We start from the raw sequence: 24,370 nt of genomic DNA, 5'->3' as shown, positions 1-24,370 counted from the left end.
ATCGATGAACTTTTTTTCTATTTTGTGAACTTTTCAAATTCGATGAACCTTTTTTCAAAATCTATGAACTTTATCCAAACTCATGAACTTTTTTTAAGTTTGTGAACATTTTTGAATTGTCGAACTTTTTTTGCGATTTTTTCCAGGTTTTTTTTGTCTTTTTTGAAAGTTAATGGTTGACCGATCAAATGCGATCGAGCGACCAGGGAAATCGGTCAACTGCGAACGAACGAGACCGCACATTTTTTTTCCTCGTGAAGGAGCGATCGAGTGCTCGCCTTAGTATTGAGATTTTCAATGGTATTATGTTGGTTTTAGTTTGCATTAATGGTTGAAATGCGCTCACTAATCATGCAGATGTAAACAAGAGCCGTCCTTATAAAGGAAAGTACATGCACCCAAACTAAGTTGAAGGGACTCGAGAGAGAGTGAGAGCATTGACAATGACGATGGGTTGTCAACGGGGAAACATATGGGAACACATCACATGCCACAATCTACATGGGTCTAGAAACAGCTCAGCACCACGGATTTCCGAGCAGAGGAGGAGACAGTAGCAATGCAGCATAATATCGAGATGTGTGGAAGTATCTTTAGAGGAGCGTTGTTGTTGACGAATGTTAGCTCGGTTGGATAGAGATAGGGAGTGTGGTGGAAGGGTGGAAGGGGACAGAGGACATGTGCGCCGGCCACCCGCAATCTACTCACCAATGGCCGAGATGTGGACCAAAATTTATTATACCATGAGGGGGAAATTCTCTTTCACGCATCAGGAAGCTCGTCGAGTATTTAGTGAGAACTGAGAGCAAATCCTCAGTTTTCCCCTAATTTTCCTTAATACAAAATATAATATATGCAAAGCGGGGAGCTTTCTCACAAGTTATCTCAGGATAGTATTGTAGTTGACTAGGACAATCCCAGTGCATAGAAGCTCCCACACGAGATGGGATCTGGTGAGGGATTATAGGAACATAGTCTTACCCCTGCAGAGAGGCTGGAATGAAATTTTCAAACTCATGGAGAAACAATGCAACATGCATGCATTTGGAAACAAAATCTTGAAGACTATGGAAGATTTCGACTAGAGCACATGGTCGGGCGTTGAAAGTACTAGAAAACATATATGCCAATAGAATGAAACGAAACAAGACTAAAACCTCCGGTCCAAGATGACATGATGGAAGGCTCCTATTCATACCATCCATCCTAGAGTGAATGCTAACTACTAGTTTGACCTAGCTAGCATGGAACCGCTGCCAAACCCAGCACAATGCCTTAGTGTCACACAAACCTCTGTTTCATCAAATGCAGAAACCATTGAATTAAAAAACCATGATGTTGAGATTTTATATTTTTGACGTTAATTGACGTAGAGATAAGATTTACCACTTCGTAGGGATCAAAAAGGAAAACAGAGGCTACAAAGAAGAAAGATAGCAAGGCTCTTCTGTCAATTAAAACAGGTATGGCATGGAACCTGCTTCCAGACCCGCCCTAGTGCCATGGTGCCGCACGGGCTTCTCGATTTTACTCATATGCAGAGATATAACATTGAATTGAAGCACCTTAGTATCAAGATTTTATATCGTGCTAGATGGTATGTCGATTTCAGTTTGGATTTATTTGACATAGGGATAAGATTTAGAACAACCTAGGAGGGATCAAAGGGGAAAACAGAGGCTACAAAGAAGAAAGACAACAGTAGCCTATTCTGCAACTGCAATAGGAATGACATGTCATTTGCAATCTTGGAGGCTATCTGCGACTCCGAAGGGCGGGAGGTGGTGATTCGAGCATTTCGCTCCTTCCACAAATTCCAGAAGGTGTATGAGGCATACTGGTTCCGAACGCGCTATCTCTGAAAAGCATGGCAAAGTGTTGAGTGCAGAGTCTAGGGTGAGCCTAGAGAATGGAGCAGAGCATGAGCATGACCGGCACTTATAAAGGGCACTTGAGGCTTAGGTAGGATTGGTACTCAATAAGTTGGTCACAAAATTAATGGATGGATAGGTAACGTGCTCACCAACTTTCCTCGGCCTAAGCATGACCGGCACTTATAAAGGACCAGGTGCTCCTCTCTGTAGTCTCTATGTGGCCTCTAACTATGTTATCAAGATGGTACTAGCAGCCAAACAAACACGAGCGGGGTCAAGGTTCCCAAGCGAGAGAGCAGTGACAACTATCAATGGGTTGGATTGACGCAATCCGTTATGAAATACGAATGGGAGGCATATGAAAACTTATCATCTGAAAAGTTCACATCGGCGGTCGGAGAATTCCAGGAGCATCTACTTCCAAGGAAGGAAAGCAGCGGCATCACTGATGGGCTCGCGCATGGGCAAAGGTTGGAAGATGGCAGTACAGCTCAGCCAAAGCCCTCCATAGGGAGATAGCCACGTGCAACAAATCGGAAGGTGGACAAAAAAAACCACGCTGTAAAAACTGAATAAAACATTTTTTTCCTCTGTCCCCCCCTCGATTGCAACCCATGTTCACCAGACAAAGTCCTAGCGCATTCCGATTCGAGACCTAGACTTACAATATGCGAGCAAATAGGGGGAACAGGAACTTGGGGAGTGTACCTCGCCGCAGCCCGGCCTGTAACCTGCACATACATGAGCAGGCAAGGCAACCAGCAAAATCTACTCCCTCCGTTCGGATTTAGATGTCGCGCGTGCTGTACATTATGCATTTTGCAAACATGTCCTGATACTTTTGAATCATTTAAAAAAACGCCCCCGTCTCCTTCCTCAGTTCTCCACCGTCCCTCGCGCGTCGCCGGCTCCGGCCACCATCCCCCGTCTTCCTCCCCCGTTCTCCTCAGCACCCAGAGAGAGTCTCCGCGTGTTGCAGGACCCAGCCGCCTGTGCAGGAGACGACCTGCGTCGTCGCGGAGGAGACGCGCAGAACCTCCACGGAGGCGCCTTGCGCCGCCGCCCAGCTGCGCGCAGCCGCCATGGGTGTGCCCTCGCCTACCTGAGCAGCGGGATTGCTCCTAAAGTTCTTCCTCTTCGTCACCTCCCTCTGAATCGTGCCAAGAAGCAGTAAATTGATGACTAGGTCCTCGATTTGGTCCGCCTTGGCCGCCGTCGCCGCGGACAATTTTGGTCGCCGTCGCGGCGCTGGGTCTTCGTCGCCACTCTGGCCCAGGGTCTTCATCGCCGCGTTGGCCCTGCTCAACCTCTCCTCCCCAGGGTCTTCCTCTCCGCGCCCGCCCCCGCCTCTGTTGCTGTTGCTGCTGAATTAAAGAGAACTTGATTGTAAACCTGAATACTGAATTAAAGATCATGAATACTGAATACTTGAAAGAGTAGAAGCAAAACTGGATTGCTGAATACTGAATACTGAATTAAAGAGAACTTAATTGCTGCTGGTATTCCTCTCCCTGTTTGATTGTAAAGCAAAACTGGATTAAACAGAACTTGAATACTGAGTGTTGCTGGTAACACAGTTACACTGAATACCCAATGAAGCTCAATACTGAATGCTAGAGTAGTTGCTGCTGGTGGTATTCACATGCACTTCCAGAAATTATTTAGTACAGTTTTATTCAGGCCCATTGCTTGTTCTGCACTAGACAATGATCCAATGTCCTCCTTGTACAATTTGGGCATTATTCAGTACAGAACAGTTTTATTCAGTACAGAATTTGGGAGTAGATGCAGAGTATCTAGGAATTGTAAAAGAAACAAAGCTTTTACAGCTGCTCTTTGTTTACTCTCAAGTCTGAACAAAAGACAGCATGGTGTAGGCTCAAGCAAGCAGCCCATCACTACTTACTTGTTCTGCAATAACCAATGAAGAAAATAACCAATGAAGCAATAACCATCAGTCTAGCAAACAATTCTTGTGGAGAGAACTATTTTCAGGTGCCTCTTTGATTTAGCTGATTTAACTTGACCAGAATGTTCTTTCTTATTGGATCATGAACAGTTACCTGAGCAAGTGCTCCACCGCCGCAATGATGTTTGTGATTGATCTCAACATGAGTCCTCAACAAGATAATGCCTCAGAACCTGCAGATCAACAGGAAGAACACAACAGTCAACAACGATACAACAATGAAGAACCAGTCAATAATGAAGCAACAGGTACTACCTCCAAAAGTTTTGCATTTTCATTTTCATTTCCATGATCTACTCCTATTATTTGCAATAGCTACATGACTTATCTTTTGCTCCTTATTTGACAGGGGAAGAAGCAAGTGGTGTGGAGGAACCAATTCATGAAGAAGCAAGTGGTGTAGAGGAAGCAATTCATGAGGAAGCAAGTGCTGTACAGAAACCAATTCATGGGGAACTCACAAATGAGGAGAGATATGGTATTTATTTTGCACTCATGGTGATCAAGACCCAAAATGGACAAGTTCTGAAAAAAGACAAGGAGGTCATTGCTAGCCTACTCGATACAACCGTAAGAAATGTTGAGAGAATATGGGAAAGAGCTCTTAAACAGATTGAAAAAGGGGAGAAAGTTGATGTCTCAAATCAAAAGCCAGGTAGAGTTGGCCGCAAGCGGAAAGATTTGGATCTGTCGAGGATGGTGACAATCCCATTGAACAGAAGGAGAACATTGCGAGGTCTGTCAAAGGCATTGGGTGTAAGCTGCACGACCTTACACTCAAGGTTCGAGTGGGGTCATTTGAGGCGTCACAGTAATAAGTTGAGGCCCCACTTAAACCTATCCAACATTGTAAAGAGATTGAAATGGTGCTTGGCTATGTGTGAAGATTATTGGTCTGCGACACGGGAATTAGACAACATAGCCTACATGGATGAAAAGTGGTTCAACATGACTGGGGAGGTGAACAACTACTATTTGCTTCCCGAAGAACCCGACCCCTTGCGCACCTTGCATCATAAGGATAGCATCGCCAAGGTGATGTTTCTCGCAGCCGTGGCTAAACCAAGATACGGCAAAGGTGGTGAGGTCACTTTTGATGGAAAGCTCGGCATTTGGGCTTTTGTCACAGAGTCTCCTGCTCAAAGAACCAGTGAAAACAGAGATAAAGGGACGCTCGAGCTCAAATCATTGAAAGTCACACGAGATGTAATGAGGTATTACATGTGTGAGAAACTTATTCCTGCGATCCAAGAGCGCTCGCCGAACGAAGATGAAGGACGGACAATCTATATCCAACAAGATAATGCCACGCCACATATTCTTCCCGATGACCCGGTTTTCTGACAAGTCATAGAACAGACTGATTTGGATATTAAGTTGCTTCAACAGCCTCCAAACAGTCCCGACATGAACATTCTTGATCTCTGCATATTCAGGTCTCTCCAGTCCCACACCGATAGCAGAGCACCTCAAAGCATCAGGGAACTGATAGAAGGTGTGGAGGAGGAATATCGAAACTACCCGGTTGATAAGCTAGCTAGAAGCTTCGTGACGCTGCAGTCATGCATCCGAGAAGTAATGAGAAACAAGGGAGCGATAAACTACTCGATCCCTCACATGAACAAGGAACGCCGGCAGTCAGAAGGACGACTTCCTATAGCTCTATCTATCGATCGTGAGCTAGTTGGACAGACCAAAGCCTTTATAGAAGAGGCAGAAGCAATCTTAGCAGCAGAAAAAGAGCAGAAGCAGCAGGAAAAGAGCAGCAAGAAAAGAGCCGCAGCAGCCTTGAAGAAGCAGAAACACCCTTCGAATACCAGCAGCCTCCAAGCAGCAGGAAAAGAGAACCAGGAGCCTTCAAGCAGCAATAAAAGAGCACCAGCAGCCTCCAAGCAGCAGGAAAAGAGCAGCTCTTCTTTACTTGGGGTCAGCTAGTGCTCTAGTTGGTGCCAGGAATGACCAGTTGGTGCTAGGAATGACATTTGCAGCCAGGTGATTTTGGCAGAAGATTCAGATAAGTGGAACAGTGGCAGCTACCAATCATAATCTTGTAATTTACCAAACAGATCCAAATTAACTGAAATTAATGCCAAGGAGGAGCTTTTTATGGTGAAATTTTTTAGCACCGGAGACACAGACTTCATTCATTTTTTCTGAATTTAAAAGTGTGTTTGTTGTACAGACTGAATTTGTTCATTCATGCACATTATAAACTATTCCCAGGAGTTTTTCTTTTGTCCCTGTGCTTTGTTGTTTGATATTGCTCGTCCCATATCCTCTGTAAGACCATGCATGCTTGTTCTATTTTCTCAGTTAGCTTCGGGTATAACAAACAGTGTCAATGTTATAGTTGAAACTGAATCAAACAAATCTAACTGGGGTGTTATAATTGGGTGTCTAATATATGTACTCCAATAATTGGGGTGTTATAACTGGAGTATCTAGTCTAAACCCTGCAACACTGATTAGACTGTTCCCTCATAAAAGTCGAAAGCATCCTAAAAGGGCCACCTTTGTTTGCCGTTCAGAGATCTGAGAGGGCAATTTTTTTTTTTTGAAAATCAAACTTTCTCCTGACTCCTGAGTTCTGAAGCCTTTTTACTCTAAGGGTAATGTGCAGGTAATCTCCCTATGCTACATCGAGCTAAAAACTGAATTTATTTATCTACCTGATGTTTAATTTTTCTAGGCTGCTCCACGAGTTCAAACATGATGCTTGGACAGACTCACTCAGTTCTAGGCTGCTCCATGAGCAATAGAGGGAGAAATTTAGTCTACTCTACGAGTATCTCTGATGATGCCACAAGAAGAATTCAGAGTATCTTCGATCAAAATTCAGAGTATCTCTTATGGTGCCACAAGATAAAAATTCAGAGTTCTAATAAAAATTCAGAATTCAGAGTATACCTTGACAGAGCAGGGGTATACACTACTGCTTGCGGCGGTGGAAGAGCCCGAGCCACTTGAGCCGCACGTCGACGTCCTGCTTGGTGAGCTTGTCGGCGTCGATCTGCTCCATGGGCAGCTTGGTGAGCTTGTGAGGCACCCAGTACCCGCCCTCCCGTTGCAGCGCTGCACCACCCGCGGCTCCAGCCGCTCCGCCGGGACGGCCGAGGCCGACGGCGAGGCGGCCGCCGCCGACGGGGCGGAAACGGCCGCGCACTGGAAGGGGCGGGCGTGGTTGGGCCGGTGCTGGGACGACGACGTCGCCGCGTGGGCCGAGGGCGGGAGGAAGCTCTGCAGGGAGGCCGAGTACGCCATGGCCGCTGCTTGTGGGAAGGTTGCTGCCCGCGTCATGTTGTTAGTGGTCTGGATCTGGCGCCTTCGGCCTCGCATCGACGGAATCCGTCGCCGGCTTGAACTCAAAGGTCCAAGCTTTTTGGAAGTTCGCCGCGGGAAGGAAGAGAGGAGCGCGGCGAGGCCACCGAAGGTGTGGGGGGGGGGGGGGGGGGAGAGCGCGGAATCCGTGGTGGGGGGGAGGGGGGGAGAGCGCGGCGGCGAGCCGGAGAAGAGCACAGAGCGGACCGCGGCGGCCAGCCGGAGAAGAGCACAGAGCGGACCGCGGCGGCCAGCCGGAGAAGAAAGTGAGGGCGAGGACCGCGGGTTCGGTCGGAAATAGATGGAGGGGGTTTTCGCAAAAAAGCCATCGCGACATCTAAATCCAAACGGAGGGAGTACAACTCTCTCTTTCTTCTCACAGCAGTAAAACCTAAAACTTAGTAATGCATATGAATCAGATTTGACCAAGAAAAGCAAAGGTATCTCCAAGAATTTGCACCAAAGAGACCAAGGGTTTTTGCCCACAACAAATTTTGGTCACCTATAGGAAAAAAACATTGGCAAGAAAAATGAATTGACAAAAGAGTAATGATACATCAAAAAGTTGAGAACCCAGCAAACAAAACCCAATTGTTCATCGGCTGAGCTTCGCCACAGCCACCATCCTCCAGCTCTGCCATAAGCATAAACAGGCCGATCTTATTTTCATGTCGTCATTAACTTGTTTCGATCCATGTGGCAAAACAAACTTGAAAGCTGTCACAAGGGCTGTAGTTAGTTAACAAAACACAAAAGCTAGCTAGAACGACATATTGTCTGGAACACAGAATGACATCCGTTTGTAGCAAAACTTGGCACAGCCAATTCAGATTTTCCCATAAGAGCAAGCAGTTTGCTGATCATCACATGTTTAAACGCCTCCAAAACCTACATCTCCAAAAAAAGGTGGCATTCACCACGCTCTGGAGCCATACCCGCATCCGAAACAACATGCTCCAAAATACTGTTTCAGCTTTCAACAGAGACACAGAGCCTCCAATTACGCAGCTGCAAAATTCAAGAGGACATGGCCAAAAGATAGCATTGACCCAACCCCCCCTATTATCAGGACACAACTCCACCTTCCAGGACCTAGTTAGTCAACTCCATGATGGCGCTGACGATGTCGCCATCCGCAGCCTTGAGTGCCTCCACGGCCCTGGATCTCGACACGGAGGCCTGCATCATCATGAGCTCGACGTCCTTCTTGTCAACGCCGGTCTCGTCAACCTCCTCGTCATCTTGGACTGCTGCCACGGACGGCTCACCCATCGAATTGACCCTGCTCGGGCCCGGCGCCTTGAACTGCTCTGCCGCTTGTGTCTGCAGCTCAGTGTTCAGGTCCTCGAACTTGATCTCCCCGATAATGACATAGGTTTCTGAGTGTGAGCTCTTGAAGACATCTGGCTTGGAGAGGACAAACGTAACCTGCAATTGTGTTGGAGAAGGACTTAAGAAAATATGATAACCACCAGCATATAATTATGCTTCAGGGAACAATGTCGTAAAGTGCTTAAGATGCTCACGGTCTTGCTCTTTTTGATAGTTACACGGTTCACACCAGTAATGACCTTCATGCCAAGCTTCTCCATGGCTTTCCTGCTCTTCTTCTCACTCCTTGTCTGCCTAGATCTTCCACTAGCATCACCTCCTAGTCCCAGAAAGCACAGACGCATAATGTCAGATTTTCAAAATTTGCAAAAAGCCCAGAATTCTACAAGTGGACATAGTTCACTTTGTGGATTATTATCTGTAATCGCTGAAAATGGCAAGTGTAACATTCATACAACACTTAAACTTTTCTAAAGCAAGATTGAACAGAAACTGTGACTGCAATCAAGTCTTCTTGGTATCCATTGTCGATTTTGGAATTTTGAACATCTTAGTTTTGCCACTTAGGGTATGGTACAAAGGATTAGCTATTCCTATAATGGAAATTCCAGCATCAGTTCATACTAAATGCATTGAAATGATTCACCTACCAAAATTATACTTGCAAAAGCAAGATTTTACATTCAGGATTTGTTCCTATCCAACTAAATGCTATAGCTGAACATTCATGTATATGTTAATGCAAGTTCAAATTGATACAAGGTGCCACCTTAGTACATACATGAATATTATATACAAATGGCAGGAAGTACTCAAGAAACTATATATTCTGTAAATAAGCAGTGCTGAATAATTCAGGAATAAGTGCATATGACATACAGTTCCAAAAAACTGAGAATATAGACCAGAACGACATAGTGATGGTTCGTAAAGAACAGAGCATTAGAACAGGTACAAACTGGTCGGTTCCTAATCTTCAAATAAAAAACAAGTCAAAGTGAACCAAAATAGGTAAATTTGGAGTTTGTTCATTGAGGAACAGATCAGGTAACAATTTCGAAATTATGAAAATGCCAAAATTTAGCCCAATAGAAACAAAATAATCCATTGATTCAGGAGTTGAATAAGCAACATTTAATTTGAAATTCGGGTATGGGCAATAACCTCAGATGTTTAAATTTATGTTAGAACTTACAAGGCAGCATTATGATAAGAAATAGGCATATCTGTAACTAAGTGGCTACTTGAACTGAATAGAAGGAACTACAGAATTTGAACATACCCTCAACATCATCGTCATCTTTTTCATCCTCATCCTCATCATTGTATTCATCGTCGTCATCATCATCCTCAAGGATAGGCTCATCTCCCAGAGAGTATGCATTACAACAATAATATTAATTGACCGTCGTAAGTATTAAAGACCAAACAGCACTCCCTCGGAACAGGGCATATGCAGAGTGCAGGGAAACAGAGTTAGCCATATGCACAAATGAAAGAACAGTAAACAATCTAACAACAGTATTATCTTTCCAGCATGAATATGTAAGCACATACTAAGTAGCATCAGCATTCAGCAGAAGATAAACTGAAATGACACTCCAGAAGATAAACTGAAATTACAAGGAACTGTTGTCTGCATTGACAACAGAAGGTATGCTAACACATTTATTTATATTGTTGGTACAGGAAATATGCCATAAAGCATATAAGCATACACACAAGATAAGATACTTAGGCTACTAACCGACTTCCAAAGCTAATTACAAACAAGCAAGGCCTCATTCCCACTGGAGAAATCATCAAAGGTGGATGATTTATCTATGCTCGCTTAAAATTCTTTTCAGATTTGTATCCATAAGACAAAGCAGTAGCATTTCAGTTCAAACTGTACATAATTAGGACAACCGGCAAACAAATGAAGAAGTACAACGCATGTAACAGCAAAGTTAGGAGCAGAAAGATGAAAGGTTAGGCCTGAAAACTAAACTCCCAGCTGGACAAGTGAGCATGGATCCCGTACATGCTACCACACCCTCAGGTGGAGGTTCATGGAGGCCTGGGTTGGCCTGACCAGCTGCCCTTCACCATGAAAACTCGCAGGACAAGCACGCGAGAATCATCAGGTTGGCCACCAATTACACAGCTCTCGACCCATAGCTCTGCAACCAGAGCTTTGCGACCTAGGCGACATGGACAGACGAGATCTAGCGCTACCACAGCAACGGAACACGCCAATCCAGGGGCCGAACGAGCAAGAAAGGGAAAGATTTTTTATTTTTATTTTTTCTGAAATGTGAGGCCAAGATTTTTCAGTCTGACACGGCACCAAATCGGAGAGGGGGGAGGGCTCGGAATGGAGGATCACCTCGATGTTGTGCTCCTCGAGCTGGGCGCGGAGCAGCTCGGCGACCGTCATGGTGCCGCGCCGGAAAAAGCTTGTCGGAGGGGAAAGTAAAACCCTAGCCTAGCTAGGTGGGAGGGACTTGGGAGCGGGAGAGGAGAGGGCCAAGGGAGGGAAGGGAGACTGCGACGGCAGGAAGAAGGGAAGGGACCCGCTTGAGCTTGACTCGTGCCCTCTCTCTGGTCTGGTGGGTGTAAACTGGGCCTAGACCGTGCAATTTGGGCCAGTTCGCCCATGGTTCAAACTAATTTGGGCCTAGACCGTGCAAAATGTTCATGACTGTTTCCTTGGACAGTCTTGGCAATCTAGCAATAACCTCTTTTAGTGGGTGTAAACTAGTTTCATGGTTTCAACTTTTTATTAGTTTCGCTTTCCTAGCTAAATAGGCATGCCGCATTCTACAAAACCTATGATCACTCAGTGCAACAATTTTAAAGGCGGTATATTCCCCTTCGTGCTCGATTTTGAATGCAGAATTGGGTAATCATCCAAGCCGGATTCGGAGAGCAGTAGTACAAGGACGTGGTGTACTCAAGCCGGGATTGATACGGAGAATTGGCAACGGAGCTTCAACTCATATATGGTCAGGTAATTGGATTCCAAGGGACGCCATGTTGCGCCCCTATGGATGCCGGGTAACCAATCCACCTTTGCTTTGTCACGGATCTTATTGACCATACCTCCGCAAGATGGGACATGGAGCGACTATCAGAGGTGTGTTTACCAATTGATATTCCATCCATTCTTAATATCCAAATTTGTACAAGTGAGGTACAAAATAGCTGGGTGTGGCACTTTAAGAAAAGTGGCTGCTACACTGTGAGATCAGCATACAAGATGATGATCACTACAAGGTACAGGCAGGAAGCTTGGATCGATGGTTCTACTGGTTCGTTCAGTACTAATAGAGATGTGGCTTCGTGAAAGCTATTATGGAAAACACCCGTACCAGGAAACATGCGTATGTTCCTTTGGAGACTAGCGAGGCACTCATTGCCAACCGAGGACGTACGGGCTCATAGGAAAATGTCCACTACCAACACTTGTGCTCTTTGTGGCGTGGCTGACTCCTGGAGACACTTGTTGATGGTGATTTGGCGGAGCACTTATGTTATACTCCCTCCGTTCCAAAATAGATGACCTAACTTTGTACTAGAGTTATTATAAAGTTGGTGAAGGAAATATGCCCTAGAGGCAATAATAAAGTTATTATTTATTTCCTTATATCATGATAAATGTTTATTATTCTGCTAGAATTGTATTAACCGGAAACATAATACTTGTGTGAATACATAGACAAACAGAGTGTCACTAGTATGCCTCTACTTGACTAGCTCGTTGATCAAAGATGCTTATGTTTCCTAGCCATTGACATGAGTTGTCATTTGATTAACAGGATCACATCATTAGGAGAATGATGTGATTGACTTGACCCATTCCGTTAGCTTAGCACTCGATCGTTTAGTATGTTGATATTGCTTTCTTCATGACTTATACATGTTCCTATGACTATGAGATTATGCAACTCCCGTTTACCGGAGGAACACTTTGTGTGCTACCAAACGTCACAACGTAACTGGGTGATTATAAAGGTGCTCTACAGGTGTCTCCGAAGGTACTTGTTGGGTTGGCGTATTTCGAGATTAGGATTTGTCACTCCGATTGTCGGAGAGGTATCTCTGGGCCCACTCGGTAATGCACATCACTTAAGCCTTGCAAGCATTGCAACTAATGAGTTAGTTGCGGGATGATGTATTACGGAACGAGTAAAGAGACTTGCCGGTAACGAGATTGAACTAGGTATTAAGATACCGACGACCGAATCTCGGGCAAGTAACATACCGATGACAAAGGGAACAACGTATGTTGTTATGCGGTCTGACCGATAAAGATCTTCGTAGAATATGTGGGAGCCAATATGGGCATCCAGGTCCCGCTATTGGTTATTGACCGGAGACGTGTCTCGGTCATGTCTACATAGTTCTCGAACCCGTAGGGTCCGCACGCTTAACGTTACGATGACAGTTTTATTTAGTTTTGATGTACGGAAGGAGTTCGGAGTCCCGGATGAGATCGGGGATATGACGAGGAGTCTCAAAATGGTCGAGACGTAAAGATCGATATATTGTACGACTATATTCGGGACTTCGGAAAGGTTCCGAGTGATTCGGGTATTTTTCGAAGTACCGGAGAGTTACGGGAATTCGTATTGGGCCTTAATGGGCCATACGGGAAAGGAGAGAAAGGCCTCAAAAGGTGGCCGCACCCCTCCCCATGGTCTGGTCCGAATTGGACTAGGGAAGGGGGGCGCACCCTTCCTTCTTTCTCCTTCCCCCTTCCCTTCTCCTACTCCCACAAGGAAAGGAGGAGTCCTGCTCCCGGTAGGAGTAGGACTCCTCCTGGCGCGCCTCCTCCCTGGGCGGCCGCACCTCCCCGTTGCTCCTTTATATACGGGGGCAGGGGGCACCCCAAAGACACAACAATTGATTTGATCTTTTAGCCGTGTGCGGTGCCCCCCTCCACCATAGTCCACCTCGATAATACTGTAGCGGTGCTTAGGCGAAGCCCTACGTCGGTAGAACATCATCATCGTCACCACGCCGTCGTGCTGACGAAACTCTCCCTCAACACTCGGCTGGATCGGAGTTCGAGGGACGTCATCGGGCTGAACATGTGCTGAACTCGGAGGTGCCGTGCGTTCGGTACTTGATCGGTCGGATCGTGAAGACGTACGACTACATCAACCGCGTTGTGCTAACGCTTCCGCTTTCGGTCTACGAGGGTACGTGGACAACACTCTCCCCTCTCGTTGCTATGAATCACCATGATCTTGCGTGTGCGTAGGAAATTTTTTGAAATTACTACATTCCCCAACAGTTGGATCATCTATTTTGGAACGGAGGGAGTACAGTTGAACCGACAGCCAAGCAGTGGCTGTTTGCGATGATTGATTCATTATCACCTGAGGCATTTGTTAAGTTGTCAATCACCTTATGGGCCATATGGTGGATACACGAAGAGGTTTAACAAAGCCCCTAGGCTACACACGAGTTCATTAAAAGGTTTATAGTAGAATTGGAGATGACAACACAAAAGGAGACAAGGGCGCCAGCTGAGATTAGAAGAATAGTGGCAAGGTCTAGGGCACCACCTCGGGGGTTTGCAAAAATCCATGTTGATGCAAAGTCTGGCAAAGTCCAAGATGAGAGGAGTAGCATCCGCATTGTGCTGAGATGATGTTGGACTGTATTTGGGATGCTCCTCTCTCGTTGCCCGGGGAGTCATTGATGTAGCTACACTCGAGGTGATGGCATGTAGAGAAGCATTGGCTATTGCTTGATGATTCAAAAATTTATAATCGCCTCCGACTTAAAGCGGGTCCTGCACGACATTGACAGAGGAACTAGTAGTACTTATGGTTGTATCATTAGCGAGATAAAATCAACGAGCTAGTTTAGATAATTGCAAGTTTACTTTTGAAGGTCGCACATCAAACACTGATGCAGATAGGTTAGATAAGTTTTCAAACACTCTTGATCAGGGGCGACATCTTTGGTTGATCCATCCCCATGATCCTTTTTGTATACCACTCATGTGGACAATGATCAATAAAGCTTAGCTATACCCCTAAAAAAACTAGTTTCACAAAAAAAATCTTCCCTAAAAAACAAAAAAAAGACTCTTTTTTCACTAAGGAATACCTCCTTTTTTGCAAACAAACCCTGCTTGTATTAAAATAAAGTGGGGAAAATATCCCACATAGAAACATAGATACAACTAAGTATATCCTGATAAAACTAAGACATAGCACTTGCATATGAAGGAACATTGATGCTTTGAAGATTGACTCTGCCATGATATAAATCTGTAATTAACCTCATCAAAACTGCTTTAATAATGTGGTAGCAAGATTTAGTAGATGCCTCGTTGAACCCATCTGGACCTGGTGCCCTGTCAGTGGGGAGCTCTTTAATAACCTTGTCGATTTCTTCAGTTGTAAAGGGAACCTCCAAATTTATGAGAGCAACCTGACTCTCGAGCATGGTTTTCATGTCAATGGATAGAGTGCAATATACCTGTGTTCCAAACCTCTTCTTAAATGCTCTTCATGGGATAACTAATTTTTCTTCACGTTCAGTGTGCTCCTCACATTAGTCCTCTTTCAGAGTTGATATGAGATTATGTATGCATTTGATGGTTGTTTTGCATTGAAGAATTTGTTATTTTCTTCCCCAAGCTAGATCATCTCGATAGTAGCTATTTCCAATCAGTCCTCTAGTGACCCAAGAGTTTAAATATGTTCTCTTTTAATATAGTTTTATTGTTGTCCCCCATTGTACTGAGGGGCCTAAATTATTAAGTGGTGTCGTAGTAAAAGATTACGCTATTAGTATTTTGAATTGCTCCAGAGAGATTAGAGGGTCTTAGTCCACATATTGATACTTTTTCTCAATCTTTTGTATTTTACAGTAATAATTTTGACATTGTCCACTTCATTGAAAGGTTCATCCCATATATTCTTGACAGTCTACTAGATGTTGAAGCCAGTAGTTTTCAAATCTGAATAGCATTAAGGTACGAATGTGCCTATCTAGATGACACTAGGAGTATGATCAGAGGTGGTTTTGGCCAATGTGATAGCCCAGGTATTAGGGTAAGCAATAGTCCAAGCTTATCAAGAAAAGGACAAATCCAAATGCTCAAACATAGGGATGTCTTGCATATTGCTCCAATTATAGCTTGTTCCCTTTGAAGGGATTTCGACAATGCTTAGGTGATTAATGGTAGCATTGAAGTGCATCATGCCTTGAATGTTGCCCCTTTTCTAAAAAAATTATTATCAGGGTATCTGATGAACTTGAAGTCTGCTGCAATGATCCAGCTTTTTGTCATCCAACAATTAAATGTTTTGGAACCAGTCCATAAATGTTTGTCTTTCTTTCGATTGTAAGGGTCCATAAGCATTTGTTAAGATCGAAGGGTCTTCTAAGTTAATGGAAGTGAACAAAATAGATAAAAAAAAGAAATCATTCTAAAGAATCTTCTCCCTTGAAAATACAATCATTCTGTACAATTACCAACCCCCTAAGGCCACTACTAAAGGCAAGATTTTTCGATCTCCAGGGGCAGTTTCAAGTATCTTTGGTAAAAGTTTTTTCTTTATTTCCTGATACACAAAATTACGCACCGTTTCTTCAATTTTATTTGATATAGCAGTTCACCTTTGTCATAGCTAATTCCCCTAATATTCAAGTTTAATATTTTCCATTATGTATTCATGATACCAAATGAAATCCATACTTTTTCATAAACAACCATATAGTAGATAGTGTTGTCCAAAAAAATTCCCATGCATTGCCCAACTTAAAATTTTGCCATAACTTATCGAGTAGAACATTTGATATAGTCCATATACTGATAACTAGCATTGCTGAATAATCAATCACATAATCATATAGGAGCTAAAGAGTCTTGAGTTATTACAACCACGATAATACAAAATGAACAGACACAAACTAAGTTCTTAACGCAACTATGAACCCAAGAACTTGCACTAGTAGAAAAGAGGGCTTTGGTTCAGGCCGGGTCAGCCCATTAGTCCCGGTTCGGTCCAGAACCAGGACCCATGGGGGCACTGGTCCCGGTTCGTGAGGCCAGGGGCCTGCCGGGCCTCGTGGGGGCATTGGTCCCGGTTCGTCTGGCTCCTTTGGTCCCGGTTGGTGGGACGAACCGGGACCAATGGGCCTCGCTCCTAGCCCACCACCATTGGTCCCGGTTGGTGGCTTGAACCGGGACCACATGCTGCCCTTTAGTCCCGGTTCATGCCACGAACCGGGACCAATGAGGTGCCTATATATACCCCTCGCCCGCGAGCAGAGCACTCCAGTGCTCTGTTTTTCTCTGGCCGGCGAGGGGAGGGCTTTGTGGTGCTCTACCTCACCTCCTATGCACATGAGGTGTTCGATGAAATGCCCGAGCCACACTAGTTAAGCTTTCTCGTCTCGAAGCTCGACCTCAAAGCTCCATTTTCCTCGAGATTTGTCTAGGTTTAGCGGCCCGTCACGTCCCATTCCCGTCTTCACCGCCGTCGATCGCCCGCGCCGATCTCGTCGCCGGCACCACCGTGGTGAGCCTCTTGTTCTTATCTTCTTTCTGAAAGAAAAAATTCTTACTTTAGATAGATACTTGTCTAATTTTCTTACTATTTTATTGCTTGTTATTATATAGTGCGATGGTTTTGGTATCCGCCCCCGTCGGCCCTCGTCCTGTCTATGATTCGGATGTGGTATATATTATCTTTATAACTATTGGTTCATTTATTGTTTATGAAAATTATGCCGACCAACGTGACATAGATTTTATTTATCTAGGAGGTATGTGAACCGGAAATTCCAACCGACCCTATTGTCGAGAGGTTAAATTTAGTTGAAGAAGAAAACAATTTCTTGAAGGAAAAAATAAAAAAAATTGAGGAGGAGAAGATGATATTGGAGTTGCATGTTGCGGATGTCGTCGATGATCACAAGATCAAGATGGATGCAATGCGCTTGAAGATTAGAAAGATTAGAAAATATGCCATTCATACCGAGGCTTGGTATCATTATGCCGTTGGATCAATTGTTACCTTGGTTGCGATTATGATCGCATTTGTTTTCGCATTGAAATGTTTTACATAGTTTCAATGTATGGTTTAATTAATTAGATGCTCTGGAGAGCTATATGTTGTTAGATGAGAACTATGTATGTACTTTGGTTTTAATGTGATGATGAACTTCTATTAATTTGGTCACTTAATTATCTATTCATGATGTTCTGTAATGGTTTTTGACACACTTAATTATATATAATGCACGCAGATGAACCGGCAATGGATGTACGGTGACAGACACACCTCCGAGTACATTAAGGGCGTGCATGATTTTCTCGAAGTGGCTGAGGCAAACAAGCAGAATGGTTTTATGTGTTGTCCATGCCCTAAATGTGGGAATACGAAGTCTTACTCTGACCGGAAAATCCTTCACACCCACCTGCTTTACAAGGGTTTCATGCCACACTATAATGTTTGGACGAGGCACGGAGAAATAGGGGTTATGATGGAAGACGGCGAAGAAGAAGAGGACGATGACAACTATGTGCCCCCTGAATACGGTGATGCTGCAACGGGGGAAGCTGCTGAAGATCAAGAGGAACCAGACGATGTGCCCAATGATGCTGCAACGGGGGAAGCTGCTGAAGATCAAGAGGAACCAGTGCCCGATGATGATGATCTCCGCCGGGTCATTGTCGATGCAAGGACGCAATGCGAAAGTCAAAAGGAGAAGCTGAAGTTCGATCGCATGTTAGAGGATCACAAAAAAGGGTTGTACCCCAATTGCGAAGATGGCAACACAAAGCTCGGTACCGTACTGGAATTGCTGCAGTGGAAGGCAGAGAATGCTGTGCCTGACAAAGGATTTGAGAAGCTATTGAAAATATTGAAGAAGAAGCTTCCAAAGGATAACGAATTGCCCGACAGTACATACGCAGCAAAGAAGGTCGTATGCCCTCTAGGATTGGAGGTGCAGAAGATACATGCATGCCCTAATGACTGCATCCTCTACCGCGGTGCGTACAAGGATCTGAACGCATGCCCGGTATGCGGTGCATTGCGGTATAAGATCAGACGAGATGACCCTGGTGATGTTGACGGCGAGCCCCCCAGGAAGAGGGTTCCTGCGAAGGTGATGTGGTATGCTCCTATAATACCACGGTTGAAACGTCTGTTCAGAAACGAAGAGCATGCAAAGTTGATGCGATGGCACAGTGAGGACCGTAAGAAAGACGGGAAGTTGAGAGCACCCGCTGACGGGTCGCAGTGGAGAAAAATCGAGAGAAAGTACTGGGCTGAGTTTGCAGGTGACCCAAGGAACGTATGGTTTGGTTTAAGCGCGGATGGCATTAATCCTTTCGGGGAGCAGAGCAGCAATCACAGCACCTGGCCCGTGACTCTATGTATGTATAACCTTCCTCCTTGGATGTGCATGAAGCGGAAGTTCATTATGATGCCAGTTCTCATCCAAGGCCCTAAGCAACCCGGCAACGACATTGATGTGTACCTAAGGCCATTAGTTGAAGAACTTTTACAGCTGTGGAATGGAAACGGTGTACGTACGTGGGATGAGCACAAACAGGAGGAATTTAACCTGCACGCGTTGCTGTTTGTAACCATCAACGATTGGCCCGCTCTCAGTAACCTTTCAGGACAGACAAACAAGGGATACCACGCATGCACGCACTGTTTAGATGACACTGAAAGTATATACCTGGACAAATGCAGGAAGAATGTGTACCTGGGCCATCGTCGATTTCTTCCGACCAACCATCAATGTCGAAAGAAAGGCAAGCATTTCAAAGGCGAGGCAGATCACCGGAAGAAGCCCGCCATGCGTACCGGTGATCACGTACTTGCTATGGTCAATGATTTACACGTAATCTTTGGAAAGGGTCCCGGCGGACTAGCTGTTCCGAATGACGCTGAGGGACACGCACCCATGTGGAAGAAGAAATCTATATTTTGGGACCTACCCTACTGGAAAGACCTAGAGGTCCGCTCTTCAATCGACGTGATGCACGTGACGAAGAACCTTTGCGTGAACCTGCTAGGCTTCTTGGGCGTGTATGGGAAGACAAAAGATACACCTGAGGCACGGGAGGACCTGCAACGTTTGCACGAAAAAGACGGCATGCCTCCGAAGCAGTATGAAGGTCCTGCCAGCTACGCTCTTACGAAAGAAGAGAAAGAAATCTTCTTTGAATGCCTGCTCAGTATGAAGGTCCCGACTGGCTTCTCGTCGAATATAAAGGGAATAATAAATATGCCAGAGAAAAAGTTCCAGAACCTAAAGTCTCATGACTGCCACGTGATTATGACGCAACTGCTTCCGGTTGCATTGAGGGGGCTTCTACCGGAAAACGTCCGATTAGCCATTGTGAAGCTATGTGCATTCCTCAATGCAATCTCTCAGAAGGTGATCGATCCAGAAATCATACCAAGGCTAAGGAGTGATGTGGCGCAATGTCTTGTCAGTTTCGAGCTGGTGTTCCCACCATCCTTCTTCAATATCATGACGCACGTCCTAGTTCATCTAGTCGACGAGATTGTCATTCTGGGGCCCGTATTTCTACACAATATGTTCCCCTTTGAGAGGTTCATGGGAGTCCTAAAGAAATATGTCCGTAACCGCGCTAGGCCAGAAGGAAGCATCTCCATGGGCCATCAAACAGAGGATGTCATTGGGTTTTGTGTTGACTTCATTCCTGGCCTTAAGAAGATAGGTCTCCCTAAATCGCGGTATGAGGGGAGACTGACTGGAAAAGGCACGCTAGGAGCGGACTCAATAATATGCAGGGACGGGCATTCTTGGTCTCAAGCACACTACACAGTTCTACAGAACTCTACCTTGGTGACCCCGTATGTCGATGAACACAAGAACAGTCTGCGCTCCAAACACCCGGAGCAGTGCGACGACTGGATTACATGTGAACACATCAGGACTTTCAGCAGTTGGTTGGAAACACGTCTCAGAGGTGACAACACTGTTTGTGATGAGCTGTACTCGTTGTCCAGGGGACCATCTTTGACTGTATTGACTTACAAAGGATACGAGATAAATGGGAATACATTTTACACGATCGCCCAAGATCAAAAGAGCACCAACCAAAACAGCGGTGTCCGCTTTGATGCAGCAACCGAGAGGGGAAAGGACACATATTATGGTTACATAGTGGACATATGGGAACTTGACTACGGACATGATTTTAAGGTCCCTTTGTTTAAGTGCAAATGGGTCAATCTGTCAGGAGGCGGGGTACAGGTAGACCCACAGTACGGAATGACAACAGTGGATCTGAAAAATCTTGGGTACACTGACGAACCGTTCGTCCTAGCCAATGATGTGGCACAGGTTATCTATGTGAAGGACATGTCTACCAAACCGAGAAAAAGAAAAGATAAGGAAGCGAATACATCATACGATGAGCCAAAGCGCCACATAGTTCTTTCAGGAAAAAGGGACATCGTGGGAGTGGAGGGCAAGACAGACATGTCTGAAGATTATGAAAAGTTTCATGAAATTCCTCCCTTCAAAGTCAAGGCTGACCCAAGCATCCTGATAAACGATGAAGATTATCCATGGTTACGGCGCAATAAGCAAATGACACAAGCGAAGAAAAAGTGAAGACTTTCTCCCGCAACTATTATGATGATACCATGCCAACTTTGTAACAGACGAGTATGATACCATTGTCCGTTTTGTACACGAAGTGCATCCAGTTTTTGCCGTAACCCTCTCAACTTTCTTGCACATGCTATGTGGATGAAATGATGATACCATGCCAACTTTCAACCTTTTCAGAGTTCATTTGAAATGCTTTTCAATTTCAGGGTCTTATAGCTCAAAATAATCAATAAATGCATGAAAAATAACAAATGAAGTCAGAAAGGGTTGAAAATTGATGATGTGGCTTTGAATGGTGCATTTTGAACACACAAAAAGTCAGGAGTTCAAATAAGTTTTAAAAAATGAAATCCCTTTGTAACAGACGAGTTTCCGTATGAAATCCTGATACTTCGAAAGAGATTGTCCGTTTTGTACACGAAGTGCATCCAGTTTTTGCCGTAACCCTCTCAACTTTCTTGCACATGCTATGTGGATGAAATGATGATACCATGCCAACTTTCAACCTTTTCAGAGTTCATTTGAAATGCTTTTCAATTTTAGGGTCTTATAGCTCAAAATAATCAGTAAATGCATGAAAAATGGTGCATGAAAATAACAAATAAAATAAATAAGTAATTAGAAACAAAATAATATAAACTTTAATAAAATATATAAGTAGAAACAAAATAAAATAAACTTTAATAACATAAATAAAATTTATGAAACTAAAATTATCAAAGTATTTTCTGTTCAAAACATTATAAGCAACCTCTACTATTATTGAAACTAAAATTATATAAAATTGATGCAACTAAAATTATCGAAGTATTTTCTGTTCAAAATCATTGAAAGCAAAAAGAATTTTCATAAAGAACTTTTTTTGTTAGAAACTTTAATAGCAAAAAGAATTATCATAAAGTAAAATAAATAAGTAATTAGAAACAAAATAAAATAAATAAGTTTTTGTTGTAAGTAGAAACAAAACAAAATAAATAAAGCAAAAAAGAAAACAAAAAACAGGCAAAAAATAAAATATATGCCACCTACTGGGCCACCACGGCCTGAATACGACTAGAAACCCATCGATGGGCCAGGATTCAGGCCCGCAGAAGGCCCAGTAGGCCCATCAGGCATAGCAAGGACAATTAGGCCCGTAAGCCTGCAATGGAGAGGAGCTCGAGAGGGGAGCGGCAGTGGGGCTTATAAACCATTGCGCGCCCCTCTCAACTAGCGAGGTGGGACTAAACTTTTGACGCGGGCGCAGCAGCACAAGGCCTTTGGTCCCGGTTGGTGGCACCAACCGATACTAAAGGGGTGCATTGGTACCGGTTCGTGGCACCAACCGGTACCAATGCCCCCCTTTAGTCCCGGTTGGTGCCACCAACCGGGACCAAAGGCCGCCGCTTCCCGCCCTTTGGGCTGCTGAAAAGAGGCCATTGGTCCCGGTTGGTGCCACCAACCGGGACTAAAGGTGGCATTGGTACCGGTTTGTGCCACCAACCGGTACCAATGGGTTTGCTATATAAGTCAGCACTTGTGAAAATTACGTCAGTTCTTCGATCCCTCCGACGACGCCGCCAGGCTGCCCGAGCTCGCCCGCGCCCTCGCCGTTGCCGCGCCCTCGCCGTCGCCCGCGCCCTCGCCCGACGTCGTCACCGCGCGGTGTCCCTGCGCCGACGCGCGCCGCCCCTGCCACGCCCCCGACCCGCCCCGCCGTCGCCGTCGCCCGCGCCCGTCGTCGCCCTCGCCTCGCCCGACGTCGTCGCCCTCCCTGCCCTGGCGCGCGCCGCCCCTGCCCCGACGCCGTCTCCGCGCCCCTGCTTGCCCCGACGTCGCCCGCCGCGCGCTCCTCCCTCTGTGAGCACCGCGCCTCTGCCGGCCCCGCCGCCGTGCTATTTTTTATATTTTTTAGATTTTCATATATGTATGTATGTATTTTTTACATATATGTATTTTTTTGATGTATGTATGTATTTTTTACATGTTTTTGTATGTATGTATGTATTTTTTCAATTGTAATGATGTTTTAAAAATACATATATGCAAAAGCTAGATTTTTAGAAAAGTTTTATCTATATATGTTCTCTGATTTAGTACATTTTAGGTTAGTTTCATTTTTAGAAATTTTTTATATATTTAGGAAGAAGGAATAGAAGGAAGAAGGAAGAAGAAAAAGTTTTATATATGGAAAAGTTACATTTTTAGAAAAGTTTTATATATCTAGCTAGGAAAGGAAGAAGAATGAGAGGAAAAAGGACAATAAGAAGAAGAAGAAAGGAGAAGAAGAGGAGAGGAAGAAGATGAGAAATAAATAAGAAGAAGAAAAAAGAAGAAAAAGAAGAGGAGAAGAAGAAAGGAATAGAGGAGAAGAAGAGAAAATAGAATATTCTATTTTCTCTTCTTCTCCTCTATTCCTTTCTTCTTCTCCTCTTTTTTTCTTCTTTTTTTCTTCAATCTTCTCCTCTATTAATATCTTCTTCTCCTCTTTTTATTTCTTCTTCGTCTTCTTATTTTTTATCGGATATGTCGTTGTCGATATACCCCGTGTCCCGATAACTTCAACACGAGGGGGGGGGTCGACCTACCCCCTCCCCGATAACATTATTTTCCCATGTATGTATGTCGTCGTTGTCGATATAACCCCCTCCCGGATAACTTCGACCGTGATAACTTATACCACGGGAGCACCCCCCGGCCCTCTCGCTCGACCAAAACTCTCGAGGACACCCAAACCCTAGAAAAAAACGATGTCGGTCTCCTACCCCCTCCCGCCGCGCCCCTACCCTTGAAGCGTTGCCGAGGCCACCCCAAACCCGGAATAAGCTAGGTCTACGTTTGCACTAATATATCCACCTGCTGTCATGTTTGTGTAATAATTGCCATGTTGTAATATTTGCAGAAACAATGGAGCACGGACGAGACGAGGAAGCAGAAGAGGTGTTGGGGGACATAATCTTAGCCGGAGGTGATGTCTTGTCGTATCTTAACGACAATGATGGTCTGGAAGAACAGGGTGAAGAAGCAGGCTACGGTGATCGAAGAGTGGAGGAGGAAAGACATGATTATGATGGCTCCGGTGACCCAATGCTGGTGCAAGAAGGAGCCCGTGGTGACGGCTCCGGTGACCGAACAGAGTCCGGCCAGGTAAATATATTAGTTAAGCCTGTGCTGACTAGCTAATTGATGCATTCATTGTTTTGGTATGTACACATATTAATTAACTCTCGTCTTTCTTCTTTTTTCTAGCCCTCCGGATCGAGCACAACTTCGGTAA

General features: G+C 44.7%; 2 protein-coding genes across 5 annotated transcripts; both read right to left on the bottom strand.

Annotated features, from left to right (window-relative positions):
- Positions 1-2,117: 2,117 nt before the first annotated feature.
- LOC123080595 (uncharacterized) lies at positions 2,118-7,295 on the bottom strand. 4 transcript variants are annotated; one of them, XM_044503534.1, is made up of 3 exons: positions 6,751-7,295; positions 3,938-4,016; positions 2,118-3,266 (listed from the first exon to the last, which is right to left on the bottom strand). In XM_044503534.1, the coding sequence occupies exons 1-2, from the start codon at positions 7,177-7,179 to the stop codon at positions 3,981-3,983; spliced, it is 465 nt and encodes a 154-aa protein (XP_044359469.1). In that variant the 5' UTR covers positions 7,180-7,295; the 3' UTR covers positions 2,118-3,266; positions 3,938-3,980. The 4 variants fall into 4 exon arrangements, with proteins under 4 accessions (XP_044359469.1, XP_044359467.1, XP_044359466.1 ...); XM_044503532.1 differs by having other exon boundaries at positions 2,118-3,238; XM_044503531.1 differs by having other exon boundaries at positions 2,118-3,235.
- Positions 7,296-7,941: 646 nt separating this feature from the next.
- On the bottom strand, positions 7,942-10,912 carry LOC123076553 (nascent polypeptide-associated complex subunit alpha-like protein 1). Its single transcript, XM_044498736.1, has 4 exons — positions 10,816-10,912; positions 9,776-9,859; positions 8,688-8,812; positions 7,942-8,589 (listed from the first exon to the last, which is right to left on the bottom strand). Exons 1-4 carry the CDS (start codon positions 10,910-10,912, stop codon positions 8,254-8,256), a joined length of 642 nt encoding a protein of 213 aa, XP_044354671.1. The 3' UTR covers positions 7,942-8,253.
- Positions 10,913-24,370: the final 13,458 nt, after the last annotated feature.

This window comes from Triticum aestivum, chromosome 3D (assembly GCF_018294505.1).
Source record: "Triticum aestivum cultivar Chinese Spring chromosome 3D, IWGSC CS RefSeq v2.1, whole genome shotgun sequence".
Lineage (NCBI taxonomy): Eukaryota > Viridiplantae > Streptophyta > Magnoliopsida > Poales > Poaceae > Triticum > Triticum aestivum.
Note: the sequence above shows the minus strand (reverse complement) of the source record. Positions and strands in the feature narration are given on the sequence as shown.